The 22444-nt window shown below is 45.7% G+C and overlaps 1 protein-coding gene across 4 annotated transcripts in view; it reads left to right on the plus strand.

Annotated features, from left to right (window-relative positions):
* The first annotated feature begins 670 nt into the window (after positions 1–670).
* The window catches only part of CMIP (c-Maf inducing protein), a 511919-nt gene continuing 490145 nt past the window's right edge, over positions 671–22444 (plus strand). For 2 of the 4 annotated variants that reach the window (XM_078669853.1, XM_078669854.1), the window contains exon 1: positions 682–1755. In XM_078669853.1, coding sequence (XP_078525979.1) covers positions 1459–1755 — 297 coding nt within the window. In that variant the 5' untranslated portion in view covers positions 682–1458. Of the gene's footprint in view, positions 1756–22444 lie in introns of all 4 variants that reach the window. The other 2 variants (XM_078669852.1, XM_078669851.1) reach the window with 2 other exon arrangements.

A 22444-nucleotide genomic window follows, 5' to 3' on the forward strand; every position in this document is an offset into this window, starting at 1 on the left:
GTAAGGGGAAAACAAAAGCAACACTAAACACTATGACACACGCACAGTGACATACAGGTTCAGCTCCGAGCAAAACCGCACACGACATTAACAAGAATAACACGATGACAAGCTCGGTGACAGGTAAAGCAAAGTGACAGAAATAGACAGAGGCAAATTGATTGACACAAACCAGCCTGACAGTGACAGGAAAACATGCAAGAGGCAAAATGCCCTCGCTAGGGGGGCATGGTGAGAAAAAGGACATACAATGACATGGTGGCAAGTAAACACACATTGACATACAGGTAGTGAGTGACAGGACCACACACTAGCAGTGACATACAGACAACGACACATAAGCACACGGTAAAAGACATATACTGTGACGCGCAGGACAAAAACGTAAAGTGACTGGCGTACACACGTATAACTGTGACAAGCACGCTCAGTGGGCACACGAATGTGTACATTTTAATGACATGCACACAGTTAGGATGGAAGACACACACACTAAAGTGCGCAAAATAAGGACACACGGTAACACGCACGTGAATTCGTTGAGCACCCACAGTATAACCGCCATTCCCAGCAAATTTACACACACACACAGGCTCGCTGTGACAAGTGCCCCCTCCCACAATCACGGTAAAAGGCGTTCCTTCAAACTCCCCGCCCCTCGCCCCTCCGAGACTCGCACACTCCGACAGAAGTAGACACAGTGATAACGCCCTCCAGCAGATAGGCACAGCACGCACCAACACACACACACGGTGATAGTCACACACACACACACCCTGGCAGTGAGTGCGCCCTCCACGAGCAATCACGGTGGAAGACGGCCCTCCCCCGCCCCCTGCTAAACGTACACTGAGACCGAGGTAGGCGCACTGACAGGCGCACGCACACACACACATACAAACTCACACGGCAGACCTCCCCGTCGCACACGGAAGAGACCTCGGGTCCAGCTCGGTGAGCCGCAGCGCCGCCCGCACCGGAGCCACTGATCGGAGGGTCCCGGCGTGAGGGGAGCCCGGAGAGACAGGGGGAGGAGAGAGACGAGCAGCCAGGAGGAGAGAGGCGGAAAGGGAGTGCAGAGGCGCCCAGAAGCCAGGGGAGGACAGGGGCGAGCGGAGCCGGGGGGCATCGACCGACGAGGGAGAAGAGGACCGAGGAGCCCGGGAGAGCCCTTCCCGGAGCGCTGTGAGTCATGGACTGGCGAAGGTGAGGCTGGAGAGGAGGGAGCGCCGGGCGTCCGGGTAGGCGCTAGAGGAGGAGAGCGCCCGGGTGATCCGAGGGAGCCGGGAGGAGAGGAGGAGCGCGGGGACACGGAGATGAGCCTGGGCCCGCGGAGAGCCAACCCGGATATCCAAGGATTTGATTTCTGATGTTTTTTGGGGGCAGGTTTTGTCCCCCTCTACCTCCCCGTGGCTGTGTGATTTGCTTTTGACGCGGGCTGGAGAAGCCTCCACAGCCATGGATTTCAGCGCCCCCGGGGGCCCGGAGCACAGACAGACTGAGGAGAGCAGGCCCCTGCTGGCCGACATGTCCGCCGCCCTCCCGGAGGGCACCAAGGTGGGGGCCGGGCCCTGCCGACGGACCTTGCTGCACGGCAGCGGCATGAGGTACAAGCTGCTGCAGGAGGGCGACATCCAGGTGTGTGTCATCCGGCACCCCCGCACCTTCCTGAGCAAGATCCTGAGCTCCAAGTACCTGAGGAGATGGGAACCCCACCACCTGAGCCTGGCCCCCCAGGGGCTGCTCTCTGCCACGGTGAGTGCCTGCAGGGGGCGCTGAGAGGGGAGCACCTGTGGACGGAGTGCTGGGAGAGCCCGCGTGCGTAATGTGTTCACCTGTGGCAGAAGCACCTTTTCAGCTTAGGATCCATCTACTGGTGGGTGGATGGGGGACAGTAACCTAGCCTGCCGACAGGGGGTGCTGTCTGACACAGTGAGAGCACGCAGGGGGGGTCTACTGTGCGTCGATGGGGGGGTCCTGCGGACGTGAGCGAGCGTGCAGGTTGCACGGTACCCTTTTAAGCAGGGCCGCAGTGTCAAGATGGGACCACCACCCCTGCGCCTGGCCTCTGTGGGCTGCTGCCTCCAAAGATCGGTGCTCAAGGAGAGAGTGGCAGGAAGAGGAAGTAGCTTGGGGTGTGCAGTGAGGGTCTGAAACGGCCCAGGGTGCAGAGGTTAGACGAAGGAGTTGGTAAGACCCCCTAGGTGGGACCTTGGGGTCCCCTACCCTGATCTGTTCGCGCTGGTCTGATCCCCTACCCTGCCCTACTCGCGCTGGTCTGATCCCCTTGTAAACAGCACCAGGTTGAAAGTAGAGGAAGTATTATGAGCTTTGTATTTTCCACCAATGTAAATACTTCATCTCTCTGTCACTCCTCCTGTCCCACTCACATTGTAAACACTTCTGTCTCACTCACCTACACTACAAACATGTCATCTCACACACTGTAAGCAGTTGTTTCAGCAACTCTCCCTGGCTCGCTCACACTGTACACACTTCACTCACTCACCGACACCACACAAACTTCACTCACTCACCCACACCACAGTCAATTCCTACCTCACACAGAAAGCATTTCTTGTCTCCGTCACCCCGTCTCACTCATAAAAGAAACCCTTCTGTCTCACTCATTCACACTACAAACATGCCATGTCGCACTGTAAACACTTATTGTCTCAGTCACCCCTGTCGGACTCACAATATAAACACTTGTCTCACTCGCCCACACTACAAGTTCCTGCCACACTGTAAACACGTTTTATTTTGGTTACACCTGTCTCACTCACAAAACAAACCCTTCTGTCTCGCTCATCCACACCACAAACATGCCATGTCGCACTGTAAACACTTATTGTCAGTCATCCCTGTGTCACTCCCAATGTACACACTTCACTCACTCATACACACGTCATGTCACACTGTAAACAGTTCTTGTCTGTAACTCCTCCTGGCTTTCTCACAGTGTAAACACTTCTCTCACTCATCCACTCAATAAACAGTTCCCCTCACCCACTGTAAACATCTATTGTCTGTCAACATGTCTCACACTACAAGCTGTTCATGTCAGCTGGAAGTACTCCCCTGTCTAACTCCTGCTGCCAACAGGGTTGTGCACACTGAAACAACGCCTCTGTCACACTCCCACTTTAAACATTTATTCGTCAGACCAATACTGTAAAAAAAAAAACTGTGTCTTTGCTCACAAGGCAAACATTTCCCATCAGGGCTCACTGTAAAGGTTTCCTGCCTGCTTCATGCTGTGAACCGTTCAGTTTCACTTACACTGTAAACACTTCTCCATTTGAGTCTCAGTGTAAACACTTCCATATTTCACTTACATTCGAAACAATTACTGTCTCAATTTTACAGATGAAATACTCTTATCTTGCCTTGAAAAGGCCTCGCTTTACCCTCTCTGTGAAATCTTCTGGCTCATGCTGTGAACACTTTCCGGTCTCACGTACTCCATAGACAAGTTTCACTGACACATTGAAACCACTTCTTTTTTTCGTGCTGTAAACATTTTTGTTACACTCACACTGTCATCTGTCTTGCAGACACTGCAGAGTTACTGATGTCTGTGATGCAGTAGATACAACCTCTATTTATCCAGTGAATAGTGATTTTTTTTCTCTCGCTGGAAACATTGCTGTGTTTCAACCCCCCCCCCCCCCTGTGTACACTTTGCTTGACACCGTGAACAACCATTTGCTGTAAACATTTAATTCAAAATCATGCTGAAAAACGTGTCTCACTCATACTGTAAAATCCTCCTTTCTCACACTGTGAACACGTCTCACTCACACCACAAGCAGGCCTCGGCCTCACTCGCATTGTATATACCTGCCAACCTACTCAAATGTAACCCTATATCTTCCTCAGTCGCACTGTAGTTACGCCTTAGACTGCAGTACGTCTGTTCTCACTGGTAAATGTCTGTTCTCACTGGTAAATATTTTCTGTCTTAAACGGACTATGACTAATTGCTCACATAATTACGATGACAGTTTCTTTGTCTCACTCATATCGCAACTACTTCCTGTTTCTCACTTAAACACTTCCTGTCATGCCCAAACTAGCCTCCTCTATTCCTCACTCGTGCTGTACACTTCTTGTCATGCTCACACTGTGGCCCCATCCATTTCCCCACGTCACCCATGTCTTACTCATTTTAAACACATCCTATCACACGCAAACCCATTAAAAACCTACAGTTTCACACTGTAAATACTTCTTACACTGTTCACATTGGCGACACTTTCTGTTTTATGCTATAAGAATCTTATCCTTGCTCTCTCTTTAAACACCTCGTTCTTTACTGTTAAACTTATTAGCCACATTGCACACTATATGTTTGACAATGCGAATGTCTGTCACAGTGTAAGCACTTCTGTGTCCGTGATATTGCACATAGGCGTGTTTTCACAACATCTCGTGCGTCTAGTTCATACACTATGAACATCTGTTTACAAACTATAGATGCCTGTTTCACACACTGCAAACACCTTATGTTTCACACACTATAAACCTCTCCAGTTTTCACACTACAGATGCCGGTTTCCCACACAGTAAACAGTCTGTTCCCCACATAGAAGCCTGTCTCACACACTTCTAAAACCTTATGTTTGACATACTATAAACATCTTTACTTTACAGACTATAGATGCCTGTTTCACACACTGGAAACACCGCCCGTTCCACACTATGGAAGCGTGTCTCACACACTTTAAACACCTTATGTTTCATATATTATAAACATCTCCTGTTTTCAAGCTTTAGATGCCTGTTTCCCACAATGTAAATTCATCCTGTTTTCACTCTACAGATAACTCTGTTTCACATACTCTAAACATCTTCTGTTTTCACACTATGGGTGCCCCTTTTTGTCACACTATAAACGCCTCCTGTTCCACACTGTAGATGCCTCTGTTTGTCGCACTGTAAACACCTAATTTTCCACACTATGGCTGCCTCTGTTTGTCACATTGTAAACACCTCCTGTTCCACACTGTAGAGGCCTCTGTTTGTCGCACTGTAAACACCTCCTGTTCCACACTATGGGTGCCTCTGTTTGTCACACTGTAAACACCTCCTGTTCCACACTATGGGTGCCTCCTGTTTGTCACACAGTAAACCCATCCTGTTCCACACTGTAGAGGCCTCTGTCACACTGTAAACACCTCCTGTTCCACACTATGGGTGCCTCTGTTTGTCACACTGTAAACACCTCCTGTTCCACACTATGGGTGCCTCTGTTTGTCACACAGTAAACCCATCCTGTTCCACACTGTAGAGGCCTCTGTCACACTGTAAACACCTTCTGTTCCACACTATGGGTGCCTCTGTTAGTCACACTGTAAACACCTCCTGTTCCACACTATGGGTGCCTCTGTTTGTCACACTGTAAACACTTCCTGTTCCACACTATGGGTGCCTCTGTTTGTCACACTGTAAACACTTCCTGTTCCACACTATGGGTGCCTCTGTTTGTCACACTGTAAACACCTCCTGTTCCATCCTATGGGTGCCTCTGTTTGTCACACTGTAAACACCTCCTGTTCCACACTATGGGTGCCTCTGTTAGTCACACTGTAAACACCTCCTGTTCCACACTATGGGTGCCTCTGTTTGTCACACTGTAAACACTTCCTGTTCCACACTATGGGTGCCTCTGTTTGTCACACTGTAAACACTTCCTGTTCCACACTATGGGTGCCTCTGTTTGTCTCACTGTAAACACCTCCTGTTCCATCCTATGGGTGCCTCTGTTTGTCACACTGTAAACACCTCCAGTTCCACACTGTAGGTGCCTCTCACACTGTAAACACCTCCTGTTCCATACTAGGGGTGCCTCTGTTTGTCACACTGTAAACATTTCCTGTTCCACACTATGGGTGCCTCTGTTTGTCACACTGTAAACACCTCCTGTTCCAAACTATGGGTGCCTCTGTTTGTCACACTGTAAACACCTCCTGTTCCACACTATGGGTGCCTCTGTTTGTCCCACTGTAAACACCTCCTGTTCCACACTGTAGATGCCTCTGTTTGTCACACTGCAAACACCTCCTGTTCCACACTATGGGTGCCTCTGTTTGTCACACAGTAAACAGTTCCTGTTCCACACTATGGGTGCCTCTGTTTGTCCCACTGTAAACACCTCCTGTTCCACACTGTAGATGCCTCTGTTTGTCACACTGTAAACACCTCCTGTTCCATACTATGGGTGCCTCTGTTTGTCACACTGTAAACATATCCTGTTCCACACTATGGGTGCCTCTGTTTGTCACACTGTAAACACCTCCTGTTCCACACTATGGGTGCCTCTGTTTGCCGGACTGTAAACACCTCCTGTTCCACACTATGGGTGCCTCTGTTAGTCACACTGTAAACACCTCCTGTTCCACACTATGGGTGCCTCTGTTTGTCACACTGTAAACATCTCCTGTTCCACACTATGGGTGCCTCTGTTTGTCACACTGTAAACACCTCCTGTTCCACACTATGGGTGCCTCTGTTTGCCGCACTGTAAACACCTCCTGTTCCACACTATGGGTGCCTCTGTTTGTCCCACTGTAAACACCTCCTGTTCCACACTATGTGTGCCTCTGTTTGTCACACTGTAAACACCTCCTGTTCCACACTGTAGATGCCTCTTTTTCACACACTGTAAACATTTCCGGTTTTCACAGTATCGATGCCTCGGTTTCACACCCCGAAAACGCCTCATGTTTCTAAACTATAAATGATTGTGGTTCATACACTGAATATACCTCGAGTCCTACTTGGGTCTCAGACCTGCTTTGCAGTTTGATTGTAGTTCTTCCGTGTCATAGTGTATACACGTAGAAATATTGTTTAACACGTTCAGAGTGACAACAATCTATTTTCCCGAAATAAAAAAACGGTGTCTTTTGTCTACTACACCAACAAACGTGCGCGGGGTAGTTAAGAGTCCCTTTCCGCAACTGGTGATAGATTTTATTTCTTTGCGGACGACTTTTTTATTTATTGTTTTTTTTAATTCTTCTCAGGGTGTGTGTGATTGCACGTCTCTAGCCGAAAGGGGCATGTGCAGTGAAAGCGCTGTTCTTTAAGTGATTGAAACTTGGCAGTAATTGTAAGCGATGAAAAAGTAACCATCGCACTGGTGTTCGTGGGTGACTTATCCTCGAGTTTTAAGGAAGGAGACGACTTCATCTCCGTAAATGCAAGTTAGCAAGTATTGCTCGGTTTCTAATTCTGCAAGTCTATTCGTAACACAGCTGCCGAAATTAGCTTGGTAGCTATAAATTAATTAAGACTAGTGCGTTTAATAAGTGACGTAAATATTTATTTCCCATAATACCATGGGGTGTTTTTGTTCAGCGTTGTATGGGGCCCCTTTAAATGCGAATTGGGCATCTTTTGGTGGAATGAAATGGAAGAGCGCACTTTTGTAATGGGAGATGCGGTACTACTTTAGATTAAAAACTTGTTCATACACAAGGTATGCCTTTCTGTTACAACTAATAACATCTGTCTTCTAAATCAATGAGGGACAAAAAAGGATGTAACAAAAAAGTGGGGCCTGAATTTCCATTTTATATTGTGAGTAATCGGACTGAGTTTCAGTGTTTTTAGATTTTATTCCTATTTTTGTGAATCCTGGGTCTAAGCTTGCATTTTTTTATTTCCAGATCTGTGCGTCCAAACTGTCACTGTATTTGAGGTCTGCGTCTAAACCTGCATTGGTGTGTTTTTTATCATATGGGGCCTAAGCTAATGATTTTACTGTGAGATGAACTTCCTTGCCATCTCTCTGTTATGTATAGCCGATTTCTAGATCTTGGTTTGTCACTGCAGGTTTATAGCTCCTCTTAGTATGTTTGTGACTTTTACTCGTAGACTTATGTTGTCTGCTCGACAGTGGGTCTTATCCACTAATGTCTTATTGACATATTATGCTTTAATTAGAACGGTATATGTTATAGAGGTATACACAATAATTCAAATGTACTGTCGAGTGGCTGATTGTGCAAGCCTGCTCATATATAGTTGTTTTATCTCCATGGTAGTGACTTTTGATGAAGGTTTGTACAAGTTATCTACTAACAGTATTACTTTCCATGCACAAATCTGACTGCAAGAAGTGCACATACTAGCAATAAGCCATGTAGAGGTTTAGGATTCATTTTGTATATATCGATGGACATTATTACAATCCTATGTCAGACTTTAAGGTAATTGAAACATTCTTGATAAAATTCACTGGTTGCCATTGCTAGTTGAAAAAGCGAAACACGTCATATGACAGAAGGGCGTGTTTTGATTTATTGTTTTTCAATTGTAATCACGCTTTTGTTCCCTCCATAGGAGCACTTTAATGTTATTTCTTGAATTAAATTGGTAAGGAGCTACATGTTACTTGTTTAGTTTCAGTTTTGCCACCAACTCATTTGGTTTATATTAATTAGTTGAAATGTACTTGTCCTTCACTTAATGGAGGCTCTCTTCAAGCGGGCTTGACTCCTTTTTATGCCCTGATGATGACCATCTCCTAATCCTAACACTTCGGGTCGAAACGTCCAAATTTTTCTAAAAACCTGCAGCTGTGTTAATTGTTATATATTGCAGGCTTCGTTAACAAAATTACTGTGTCACTTTGTTTTAATTATACATAATGGTTCACCATACATCATTACTTACTGTGCCGTCTGCACTTTCACAACGTACCATTTGTAACTATTGCCACCATTGTTATGAATGTTTTCCAGTAACCTATAGGCTACAGATCGACTCCAATATATGTATACATATAAATAGTAATTCATTTTCACACACTAATTTTCTCAGCATTGACTGAGGGTATTACTGCTGTTTCTTTGTATTGGTTTTAAATGTATTTACCAAAAGGTTGTCAAATGTTCTCCATGTGGAAGTCTCAGTTACCCCTTCTAACCGGTTTCCCTATGGTATTTGGCTTGACCTGTCTTTTGAAATTGAATGACAAACCTAGATAACTCGAATGTCCAATGAAAAATAAACAAAAGGCCTTCCTTTAAATCGCCCCGATGGAAGAATAATACTTACAGTAATGGCATGCTAATGAAAGACCATTGCTTCCAATCTCACGTGTTGTGCTTTTCAATATTGCTGTTATGTTTTCCAACACATCTACATGTTGGAACAATTCACCCCCCCCACCACCATCACCACCACCAACAAACCGAATAGCCACTTGACTAGAACATTTTGTTTTAGGCCTTTGTTTACCATCAGTTGCCCTGGTGTGATCTACCAAAGAGTTTTGGGTGGCAATGCATTGTTTAAATTGTATATTGCCTTAGATCAGGTGGCGGCGGTATAGTACAGCCCTGTTGTATTTTGGCTGGCGGGATAGGTTCATGGCCACTTTGACTCAGGGCTACCACCTTAACCCCTTGCGTGCGCGGCAAATTTTCGCACTGTGCGGCCATTTTAAAGAGTGGGCGGGATCATGACGGCCCCCAGCAGTCATCAGCACATGCCCACCGTGATGCATGACGGACGGGGGCCGTCATCAGCATGGAAGGGGTTAAACAACCTTTCAGTCATATTGACATCATTATTAAACCCCAAGTGAGCTCAGGAGGGCTCTTAGTGCTAGGCACTATGGGCCACTAACGCAGCTATTCCGGACCACTGCTGGGTGCTCCACCTGCAGCTGACATGTTTGGAGGACATGGACTTACACCAAGGGTCCGTGATCCGGCCCATGTGCCCAGAATTATCATTCATAAGGGTTGCCAGGAGAGGCCCTTCAGAGGTCCTTTTCTGTCACTGTTTGGTCAAATTGATTTGTTAGAAGAAATGCCCTAGTTGGAGTGTTTGTTGTAAGCAAAATAATTGGGTTGGTCCTCAGAAGGATGGAAGGCGGAGTCTCCATTGTGAGGATTTAAACTCAAGATCTGCGGATCACTATGTGTGTCAGCAGTGAGGTTTGAACACCATAAGCCACCCAGGCCACAATGGTGTAGACGCTGAATAGGAATGAAGTGTCTTTGTTGGGCTGGAGCACTCTCGCATACTCTTACCATTTGTGTGGACACTGCTGTGGCCCCAGGATAAATGAACACATCTTCACCTCCATTCTTGTGGTAATTTATCTTAACTTATTGTGCAATGGTCAACCTGTAACTGTCCTGCAAGTACAGTGAGCATTTTATTGTGATTATGAGCACCCAATTACACATTCAACTCCTGAGATCCTTGTATTTTAAGCACTCCAAGTCACACCATTCAAGGGCACATCAATCAAATGATTTTACAGTAGGTTTTCGAACCCAACCAGGCATCTCCAAGCAAAGGGACATTCTGGGGCCCTCATTGTCCATGATTGTTAATGATGCACGTTTGGATAAGAGGACAAGCATTTTTCTTTTAGCTGAATGACCCCTTTAATAACATGTTCCATCGCACCCGCTAGTCTCAGACCTGAAAAGTAAAGGTGTAAGAAAAACTGCTCAACTTTCCACCAAAAGAGTTGGGCTACCAGCTTGGGGTGATCATTGCTAAAGGTGACTTGCCCACCACACCCTTCCTTTGGGGGCCTCCTGTCGTGCAGGATTTCTTTTCCCCTTTGAAAAAGTGAGAATTCAAATGCCTTTGTACTTGGAGTTATGGCCATTCAGATTCGGGAGCAAACAGAGGTGTGTTCGAATTGTGATTTTCTGTGCTGCGGTAATACTGAACCTTAGTCTTGCACACATTGTGCTGGGTAAAACCGGGTGGAATATGTGTATACATGGAAAATACTGCACCTTCTCAGATTTGCACCTTGTAACAGGGGAAAATTGGTATTAATCGATAATCTGAGATTCAAATCTAAGAACGATGTGGTAATAGCGCACACGGGAAAACCGCACCCCCTGGGTATCCTAATTCCCCAGACTGCCGGAATTACCACATCAGTTTACAGTGGGCAGTAGTAGTCCGAGCCCTCAGTTGTCCAAAAATGAAGGGCACATTTAATCAAGAGATTAATTGGGGAGAGGAGTTGGCCTAACGGCTAGGGCAGTCAACCTTGAATCTGGGGAACTGGGTTTGAGTCTTGGCAATGACGCTGAACATCATGTGATTCTGGGCAAATCACGTAATCTCCCCGTGCCTAACAAAAATGAATGTGACCTCATGTAACGTAACTGGCGCTATGTAAAGCGCTCTGATACCCGATATTGGGTCAAGTTCGTGCTATATAACACTCCGAAAAAGAGATCTGTGCTGACATCACTGTTAGGATAGCTTGAAGTATTGCTCAGCGATTTTTACTGATATCTAAAGGTTAGGAATGTCAGTGAGTGCAAAAGGGGGAAATTTCCTTTATTATGGCTAGTGCAAGTGCCTCAACGTGGCCCAAAGCCTACAAGAGGGCTCTTTGCTGAATAGAAGATCCATGTTAGCAGTCGTTGCCTCAAACGAAGCCCCCTTCAAAAGCGGTCAGCTCTTTCTTGAGGGGTGTGCTAGTACTCTGTAGCAGAAGCTGATGACCTCTAACCTAGGCGACAAGAGGCCAGATCCAGGCATAGGTTTTAGGACATTGACTGTGTCAATGGTTTCCATGTATTCTTATTCTATGTCAATGTATCCATAGTGAATATCTCAACGCTTTGTTGTTGCCTTATCACTCAAATAATAATTCGCGTTAAGTGTCAGTGCATCCTCTGAGTTACTTGAGAGCACAAATTCACTTGTTTTAAAATAAAGTTAATCTATTATGCAAATGTTTTAACTTTCCCCATCAACATTTATTGCGCTTTAAGTTTTCTGGAAACAGCTTCCTCGTTTAAGCTGTCCTCCATTTCATGAACTTCCCCCAACCCCTGAAACAGGAAGTGGCATCAGAGGAGGACAGGAAGTGAGCGAAAACAACTTTTGCAATGTTCATTGTTTGGAATAATCTGTCCCCCAGGCAGATTATATCGATTAAAGCAGCATGGACCCAAAGTATTAGGCTTCATTACCTCATGGTGGCACGTAAACATTTTTTTTTTACTTTACATCTTTTGATATTGTATTGTAATTTTATTTATATTGCGCTTGCTACCCTTAATGAGGTTTTGAAGTGCTTTTTTGGAGAGTGGCACGCTACTCCGGAACCTATAAAAGATTAGTGGTGAATTAGTATAGTGAAATATGAAAGTAATTTTAGCGGTGGATATGCTATTCAGTTATTTAGATTGAGAAGGATAGTGAAGAGATAGAAGAAGGAAAAGGTTTGCATTGATACAGCGCTTGCTACCCCTGATGAGGTGTTGACGCGCAGTTTTCGCGAGTAGCGTGCTACTCCAGGACCCTTAAAAGATTAGTGGTGAATTGGTATAGTGAAGTTTGAAATAAGATATGATAACTGATGCCACTTCCTGTTTCAAATGTTGACAGCAGTTTACAGAATGCATGAAGTCTCAGTGAAAAAAAATGCGATACATGTTAAAGCCGGAAGACTGTTTCCTTTAAAATATGTATCGTTTAACTCATGAAAACTTGTTTTTCTGCACGGAGACAGAGTCTTAGTGTGCTGATTGTGGTGTTTGTTCTGCGTGTATCTTGTGAATGCTGATTTCTGTGTTTACTAATAATTTAACCCCTCTGAATATCCATCCAAAGCCACAAGGCATGTCATGAGCTCAGTCATATCCTGTTCGGGCAGCTTTCTGCTTGCACCGAGTTTTGTTTTATATCAGCCAGTAAACAGAGCTACTTTCAACCTTGGTGTTTAGGTCAGATGGCCCAGTCGAACATGTCTCATATATTGACATACTTGCCCTGCCAGAGATCATTCAGCCCTCCTCCTTACAGAGAGAAGTAGTGTGTTGCATAAACATATTTTTACAACCCGAGCAGGTCTCGGGCAGTTTCTTACATGTCCAGTGAGATCTCCCCCATAGAAACATTCCCCTTCTTGTGTAATAAAAAAAATGCACTGCCTGAACTGGAAACATTTGTGCATTTAAATAATAAATTACGAATACGTTTGTCAGACAGCGGCAATGGTAGGAAATGGGCAGGCACAAGTGTCAACCTTTTTACCACTGTTGAATGTTCAAAACGCCCTGCTACACAAACAGCGACAAAGGGCGCACAACGTGAAGTGTTCTTTATTTTTTCGCAAAAATCATGTGTAAAGTCAAATACTTGTTAGTTCCCTTTTTGGAAAGAACTTCAGAACACGTTTCTTCACAATTAAACGTAAAAATATTGACTATTTCCATGAAATAATTCTCCATTTTGTATTCGGTGGTAAAAATGTTCTGGTTTTGTTTCAGCCAGGAGCAAGCTGAAGGACCTGAAGTCCAGTTAGCCAGGTTATTTGGTCACGGAAACACAGTGTCTATAAGAAATGCATAAGTGAGACAACCAGGGCCAGGCTTCTCCTCCGACCTTCATGTCCTTTGTCGAACACCAGCGAAGGGTGTACGTCTGGCCAAGGGCAAGCAACGTCTTCATGTGGGATACCTAGTAACATGTTTTGTGGTCTTATGCATTGCATTGCATATACGGTATGTGCAGGGTCTGGCGTTCCGGGTTCTACGCATTTTTTAGGGTGACAGGATTCGGTATTGTTTAAATGCTGTGGGTGCCTGACCCCAAGTTTGGTGAATGTTCAATACCTGGTTTAATGCCACGTGAAAAACATTTTGATACAGTTTAGGGTCATCTGCCCTATGCAATGTGCAGGTTTGGTGCACTGTCGGGAACACCTGGTTTAATGCAGTGTGCTGTAATACCTGGCTCCCTGCTGTGTGAAATTCCTGATTTGATTACCCGTGTGGCATATATGTTTTGATGCAGTGTTTCCAGGTTTGATGCAACATGTGGAATGTCTAGATCTATGTGTTGTTATGCAGTGCGGAATACCTGGATGCAGTATGTTCAATATCTGGATCTATGCAGCAGTGTGTTGGATACCTGGTTTTATGGAGTGTGTTTATCTTGTTTGCTGCACCTAGTAGGGTGACTGCTGTGATCTAGTGTATAGCGTGTCTGCTTTCAATATTGCAAAATAAAGGCCTGTGCGAAATTCTAATTACGCCAGAGTAATCTGAGTAATTTTGTGCTACTCTTTTGACGCCAAATTACCAAAAATCACTGGATTATGCCCATGAGGGTAATTGTGAGAAATTTGGCACAAACATCCTACTGCATGAGTACAGGAGCAATAAAACGAGCACGAGCGGCTGCTGCTGTTTGTGTTCTGTTGCATTTAGGGGTAACTCCTTAGTGCAAAATGCATGCTCTGAACCATTTTGGACATGCAGGTGCATTTTGCACTAAGAAATAAAGGAATGGCGCTAAATGCTGGTTTACACTCCTCATGTAATCTTGTGTACTTTTTCGGTAATTTTGTATAATTACGCAACAACAAATTGCGCAAGTTATGCACACACCTTCCTGCTTATTGGTCAATAACCGGTTTGATGAGGCATGTAGAATACTTGGTTGATGTAATGTGTGGATTGCTATACGCTCAGCAGTGTAGGATATCCAGTTCTATACCGTGTATGGGATGCCCAGGTCAAGACCGGCTTTAGACCATGGTCATCCAGGTCAGAAGACCAGCTTTAGACCATGGGCATCCAGGTCAAGACAGGCTTTAGACCATGGTCATCCAGGTCAGAAGACCAGCTTTAGACCTCGTTCATCCAGGTCAAGACAGGCTTTAGACCATGGTCATCCAGGTCAGAAGACCAGCTTTAGACCATGGTCATCCAGGTCAGAAGACCAGCTGTAGACCATGGTCATGCAGGTCAGAAGACCAGCTTTAGACCATGGTCATCCAGGTCACAAGACAGGCTTTAGACCATGGTCATCCAGGTCAGAAGACGGGCTTTAGACCATGGTCATCCAGGTCAGAAGACGGGCTTTAGACCATGGTCATCCAGGTCAGAAGACGGGCTTTAGACCATGGTCATCCAGGTCAGAAGACGGGCTTTAGACCATGGTCATCCAGGTTAGAAGACAGGCTTTAGGCCATGGTCATCCAGGTCAGAAGAAGACAGGCTTGGTCATCCAGGTTAAAAGACAGGCTTTAGGCCATGGTCATCCAGGTCAGAAGAAGACAGGCTTTAGACCATGGTCATGCATGTCTCCCCACATATGAACCACAGAGGCCATGTTTTGTCGATTTTAATATAAAAACCGGGTACCTCAATCAATGCACTGCGCAGGATACCAGGTTTGTAGCGTTTTGTAAAATAGCAGTTTTTTATGTCTTCATGTGGTATATTGTGTTTAATTAATTGTGTACACTACCATTTTCATTACATCTTTTGGTATGTTGTGTGGTGCAATGCAGTGTGTGCGACACCTGGCGTGGTTCAGGATTTCAGATACCTGGCGCAATGTAATAAGCATCTGATTCATTGATTTCATACTTGGAGACCGTGCCATTTACCCAAAGGGCAACTTGATGTTAAAAAAATTAGGACTGAGTGTTGGAAAACATAAAAATATTGGAACCACTAAATCATTATTTAAAACAATTAGGGGCCTCGGTGGAATATGAAGATTTGCCTGCGTTTGTTTGATATCTGGTGAGTGGTACTTTCGGGCGCTATGTGGTGGAGTTTCTATCATTTGTTTTTGTGAAGTCCGTAGTTTATCTGGTGTTGTTCGGTGTGTGGCATGCCTTGTGATACAGTGAGTGGGATTCCTCCTGCTACGCTTGTGTAATCGGTTTGATGCCGTGTGGGGTACCTGGTGTGGTTCAGCGTGTGAGAGATGTTTGTTGATGTGTGGTGGTTACCTGATGTGGTGCAGAGAGCTGGGTATCTTGTGTGGGATACCTGGTACCCTGCATTGTGGGATACATGGTTCAGTGCAGTGTGAGGGATGCAGGTGTGCAATCCTAGATCAGGCACTCAATGAGGACATGCTCTTTGCCTTGGTGACTGTAATTTTGAATAAGCCACTCTTCTTGACTGAGGCACTATATACATTCAGGGTGTGTTTAGCTTGAGTGACGGCTTCGCTTCTTGGCATTCTTCGAATGTAACCAGACTTTCTTTACAGTTCCCTCCAATTTACCTCTGACTAGGGTCAAGATGGGAGCTTTCTTAAAACTATACATTCTCTGAAAAAGGAACTTGAAGACATTTTTATTTTGACCCATGTAAGCTAATGTCCGAGATTTAAAGTTTTCTTTCTTCTGGATTTGAGGGACGCACTTTTGTGATCTGCATATCATAAAACATATACCTTAGAGAAGAAAAACATTACGCGATTAAAGGAAAGAAAATGACCCGAACCTTTATAATATTCGCTTGTTCTTTCGGGGGCACTTTTTACATATAACTTTTTTGAATGCATCTGTCAATCAATCTAATCTAGTATTTATTTCTATGTCTTTAGAGGACAATGACTGGGTCTGATGGATCCCTGCCCCACGTGCTAATATGCAAGTTTTCAGTGCTAAGATCTTGTGTGGGTGGCATTAGTAATGGGCAGGGATGAGAGCATGGACGTCGATTCACCAAAAAGCCTGGGGTAGCGTAAGTGACATTGCACACCTTTGACCAGAATGATATCACAGGAAGTGACATCATGCACGTCGATGGCTTCTCAGGACAAGAGGCAGGGCTGCCCTAGAACACTATTGATACTAGGCCGCGTGGTGTGGGGATGAACTTAAAAATGGTCATGTGTGAACCTGCATGTGGACAAATAGGATGCTGCTTCAATGTTTTTGTAAAAAACTTTATAACAAAAAAACTGTTTTAGAGATACCGTTTTACAAAGAAACATTTCTAAAGAACTCTGTAATGGTAAAGACAAAGGGTAATCTGTTAAAGCTAGCCCTATTGGTCTTATCAATGCTTGGTGATTTTTCCAAGAGACATCAGTAGAACCCAGGGCTACAAACAAGGAATGCTGTTCCTGCATGGCCAAGTAAATTAAAAACTTGCAGTTAGCCTGTCCTCTTCGATCATAATATGCAGTGTCAGGGACAGATACATTTCTGTGTCCTCTCATCCATGGGCATCATTAAGGGGTTGGCAGGGGTCGCAGGAGCGACCCCTGGCGTGCCCCTTGCTACCACTGACCCTCCCCTTGGGACCCCTGTCCTCTTCGATCATAATGGCAGTGTCAGGGACAGATGCAAAACAGGGCTCTGATAAGCCATGTTTACTTTCTGTTGATACACTTGTATGGAAAAATGTAATTCATTAAAATGTGCATCGTACTTCAGAATGCATTTATTTTGGGAAATACAAACATTCTTATGTGCATTCGAGGCACTTCCAAATGAATTGAAATGCCTTTCAATGCATGTGCAAGTTAAAGCAGGCAGATCCCTGAAGAGTGTTTGTTTTTCCCCCAGCAGGGCAACGTTTTAAATCATTTGAGTGCCTCACATGCACTTAAGAATGTTTTAATTCTCTCCTCTGCCAACCACTTAATGATGCCCATGGACACAGGAATGTCAGAGGACACAGGAATGTCAGAGCGCAGGTAGCAGCGTTGGTTACAAACTTAGATGTCAGCTTGAGTATCTGTCCCGTTTGCTGACCTGAATGCTACAAAAGAGCACAACTGTGCACTGTTGACAACATAAGGGATCTAATCTATGAGGAGCATTATGCAAAACAGTATGCATAAATTAATCAATCAATCAGGGCGTTTTAAGCGCGCTACTCACCTGTGAGGGTATCTAGGCGCTGGGTTAGGTGGGACAGCAGTTCCGCTTAGTCGAAGAGCCAGGTCTTGAGAGGTTTCCTGAAGGTGTTCAGGGAGGATGCGTGTCTGATGTCGACAGGGAACTTGTTCCAGGTCTTGACCGCAATGTAGGAGAAGGCTCTTCCCACTGCTCTGGCTCTGCAGATGCGTGGGGTTTTCGGCGAGGGTAAGGTTTATGGAGTGGAGGTTCCTTTTGGGTACGTGGAAGGCCATTTTCTCGTTGAGGTATTGGGGTCCTGTGTTGTGGAGGCATTTGTAGGCGTGGGTTAGTATCTTGAAGGTGACTTTCTCCTCGACGGGAGCCAGTGGAGGTTCCGTAGGTGTTGGCTGATGTGCTCGTGTCTGGGGATGCCGAGGACGAGTCTGGCTGCGGTGTTCTGTATCGCCTGGAGTTTGCAGAGTAGAGATGTGTGGATGCTGGCATAGAGAGCGTTTCTGTAGTTCAACCTGCTGGTGATGAGTGCGTGGGTCACTGTTTTCCTTGATTCGGGGTGGGGATCCATTTGAAGGTTTTCCGCAGGATGCAGGGGGTGAACAGCTGGATGTGACAACATTAACCTGCTTGGTCATGCTTAGGGAGGAGTCAAGTACGAAGCTGAGGTTTCTAGCATGGACCGTGGGGGTAGGAGGGTTGCCGAGTGTGTTGGGCCGCCAGGTGTTGTTCCATGCTGAGGGGGTGGTTCCGAGTACGAGGACTTCTGTCTTCTCTGAGTTGGGCTTCAGGCACCTGTTTCTCATCCACGATGCGACGTCCTGCATTCCTTTCTGTAAGTTGAGTCTGGTGGTGGTGGGGTCCTTGGTTAGGGAGAGTATGAGCTGGGTATCGTCGGCGTAGGATAGTATGTTGGGGCCGTGCTGTCTGATGATGGCGGTGAGTTGGCCATGTAGATGTTGAAGAGGGTTGGGCTGAGTGATGATCCCTGGTACACTCCACAGTTGATTTCTGTGGGTTCAGAGAGGAAGGGTGGTAGCCTGATTCTTTGGCTTCTGCCGGTGAGGAATGAGTGGATCCAGTCAAAGGCGGTTCCTTGTAGGCCGGCAACCTGTAGTTTGGCGGCGAGTGTGAGGTGAGAGACGGTGTCGAATGCTGCTGACAGGTCGAGTAGTATCAGTGCTGCTGTGTGGCATTGGTCCAGGAGGGTGCGGATGTCATCTGTGGGGGCGAGTAGGGCATTCTCTGTGCTGTGGTTGCTGTGGAATCCGGATTGAGATGGGTCAAGGATGGAGTTGTCTTCGATGAATTTAGTTAGCTGAGCGCTGACGGTCTTCTCAGCGACTTTTTCTGTGAAGAGGAGGAGAGAGATGGGTCGGTAGTTTTTTAGGTCTGTGGGATCTGCAGAGGGTTTCTTGTTGAGCAGGGGCCTGACCTCGGCACGTTTCCAGTCTTCGGGTAAGGTGCCGGAGCACAATGCTCCTCATAGTTTAGGTCAAATATGCATCATTGTCCTTTTTAAATAAATTCGAACAAGCTACACAGCAGCTGCACTACTCTACAATATGGCTAAAAGACATTGGAAAAACCCACCCTCTGCATACCATTTGTTTGCTTCATTGTCACACTTATTTGCTGCCTCCTAATTGGCCAGTGCGTATAAAAGCAGTGCCTGCCTAGTTCACTATATAAAATTCTTCCTAGGTGAGAACATAACATATTATACCGTCAATTATTGGAAAATTGACCAATTACCAAAGAAGTGAGGAGCCTTATAGGCTTGGGTGGTACTTTGTGTTAATGTATGTGACTTCTGTACATTACATGATTTTGTTGCTGTATTTATATGCCACGCGTTGTGCCATGAACATGGCCTTCCAGCTCCATCAGGGTTCGATACCCCTATATTGAGGATGTTAACAGACCAGAGATTTCTTCGGTTTATGAGCAATAACGTCAGTAGTGAGTTTGTGATTCTGTGTTTGCAGTTGAAAAGATTGGTGGATTATAGATTTTTAGTGGGTGTGGCAGCAGCTGTTGCCAAAGCCGTTTGGTTTCCATAGAGGTTGTTTGACTTGTTAATTTTCCGACATCTTAAGTGAATGCATTAGCTTGAGTTAGTAGTGGTATGTGAGAGTCAATAGATCGGTGTATGACTTATCTGGGCTGTGCTAGTTAGGTGTACAGAGCTCTGTTTACTGTGTTCTTTTGATTGGTTGACTTGTTAAGTGCCTGATAGGGCATGTGCTATTGTGAGTATTTTGACACCCAACTATATGGTATATTTGTGCAGTGTTGCATATGGTTGATCTTTTTAATCCAATGTGCTGCATGCATGTTTTCCTCTGTTTTATGTATTTTTTGAAAGGACTTTTGGGTGCACATGAACACCTACCAATTTTATGGCAAACGTACCCTGTTTTAGATGCTTCCATCATTTATGAAGTCATCATAACAGGCACCCTCACCCGGTCTGGCTGACTGACTCACCACTGCTGCTGACTCTTGTCGTACCCCAGCCAGGACACCATCAGACTGGAGCGAAGAAGTGCAAAATAGAAACAAGCATTGGCAAACCAGTAGGTTGCTCCTTTGGGACCTGTTGTCTTTCTCAATCATTTTAGTAAGGTTGTACAGTCTCCCTGATGGCTAAAGAGTAAAAAATATTTAAAAAAATAAGACTCTTACATGTCCACCTACCTCATTTTTGGTACGTCTGCACCACGTGTGCTTGTGCCTACAGAATGACACCGGTGCTTTATTTATTAAATTTTTAATTACTGATCAGAGTTTGATTGGTAAATAAAAAATATGAATAGTAGTGTGAAATGTGTGGCTGTGGGAAACAACACGTATGGCGCTGTTGGGGAAGGAACCTATATAAGGGGCGAAGTAACACTGCACAGAACCAACAGGAAGGGTTGGAGTTAGAAGCAACACACGGGATGAGAGGAAGTAACATGGACGAGAGAAGGACTGGAGCATTGGGGTGAAAGAACCACACAGGCTTGTGACAGGAAGTAGTGCTTTTGTAGGAGGAGAACACAAAGGTGAGCATGACATGGAGGGGGAGTGGAGGAAGCACATGGGTGAAAGAGATCAACAGAGGGTGGTAGAGTGTAAAAGAGCAGTACATAAGGGAGACACCTGGAAAACGCATGCATGCTCATCCAAAAAGAAAAAATGGTGCTTCAAAAATGAGCGGTGTAAGGTCCCAAGTAATGCATTCATGATCCAGGGAGGGGCCAAGACAAGACGAGGAAGTAAAGCCCAAACAAATTGACGAATAAAAAAACAAACAAGAGTGAAAATAAAGGTAAGCTATAGGTTACTTCTAGGCCCACTGTAAGTTGTTAATGGGACTTTTCACCAACAGACCACTTGCATTGTCTACTAGGTAGACCTTAAAAAAAACAAGGCAAGTGGCCTTTTCAATCTGCCTTGATGATGTGGAACGACATCCGATATTCATTAGAGGTCGCCAAAACACTGCTTCAATTTAGGAAAGAGCTGAAGGCACGTTTTATTTGAAGAACAATGCTTTACAACAAAGCAACAATCTACCTCCACTCTCAGAACCCATCTTCCCTTTTAATCCCTCCCATGCTGGTGACGGAACCACTCCGTCACCAGCCACGGACGTGCTGTGCTGATGACGGAGCGGTTCCGTCACGGCCCGCTCGGTGCGCCTGCACTGCACGGATTCCGTGACGAAACCGCTCCGTCATAAGCACAGCGCACCCGAGGCTTGTGATGGAGCGGTTCCGTCACGATCATGGGAGCGCCGCGCGGCAGCCCCACCCCCCTAGCGCCGCAGCGAAGGGGTTAAATAGTCACTAATGGTACGCTTACCTTAGACCCTGGACTGTGCACTGCTGCCTTTTGGCTACATCAATACAATTTTTTTTTACAGAGTTTTATATAGCGCGGACTTGACCTGAATCAGGTATCAGAGCGCTTTACATCGCACTAGTTGTATTACATGAGGACACATTCATTTTTGTTAGGCACGGGGAGATTAAATGATTTGCCCAGAATCACAGGATGTTCAGCGTCCTTGCCGAAACTCGAACCCAGTTCCCCAGATTCTAGGTCGACCGCCCTAGCCGTTAGGCCAACTCCTCTCCCTCTCTATGCAAATATCACAAACATAAATACTTATATTGTGCAGTGTTCTGTTGGATTATTATTTAGGATCCGTGCATTGGGAAGAACAAATGTATGTGTAATTCCAGGTCACTTAAAGGAGCTTGCCCGGGGCACACAACGCTGTCCCCATTACCATGCAGTGCTTGGCTCCTCCGGATCTGTAATGCTGTGAAGTCCTGCAGTGCATGTCTTGTGAGAGGGCTTAGAAGGGCATCATGAGAGCAGTCACAATGCCTTCTGGGAAGGTCTGTGTTCAGTAGTTCTGAGAAAGGATTTCCCGGACCAGGCACAGTAAGCTTCTTGTTGACATGCCTTTGACACGGCCTGGGCAGCGGGACATTCCAGAGGAGGGACCAGCACTTGGTGCATTGCTGGGGCTTGTTTTACTTTCACAATCCTAGAAAAGCTCTTGGATCTGTTTCTGCAGCCGGGTCTCCATCTGTGGGTCCATGCCCTCAGTGCCGGCTGGATTCCTCTCCTGCCCTCCTCTCCTGCCTCGCTTCTCCCTGTCCTCTGGTGCTGCGCCAACCCTCTCCGTCCACCACTGCTGCCTCACTCCTCCTTGCCCTACACAGCTGGCTCACTACTCCTCCATCTCTGCCTCCATCTTTCTTTGCCCTCCACTCTTGCCTCACTCTTCACCTGACCTTCAACCCTACTTTAATCTTCTCT

Source organism: Lissotriton helveticus, chromosome 12 (genome assembly GCF_964261635.1).
Source record: "Lissotriton helveticus chromosome 12, aLisHel1.1, whole genome shotgun sequence".
Classification (NCBI taxonomy): domain Eukaryota; kingdom Metazoa; phylum Chordata; class Amphibia; order Caudata; family Salamandridae; genus Lissotriton; species Lissotriton helveticus.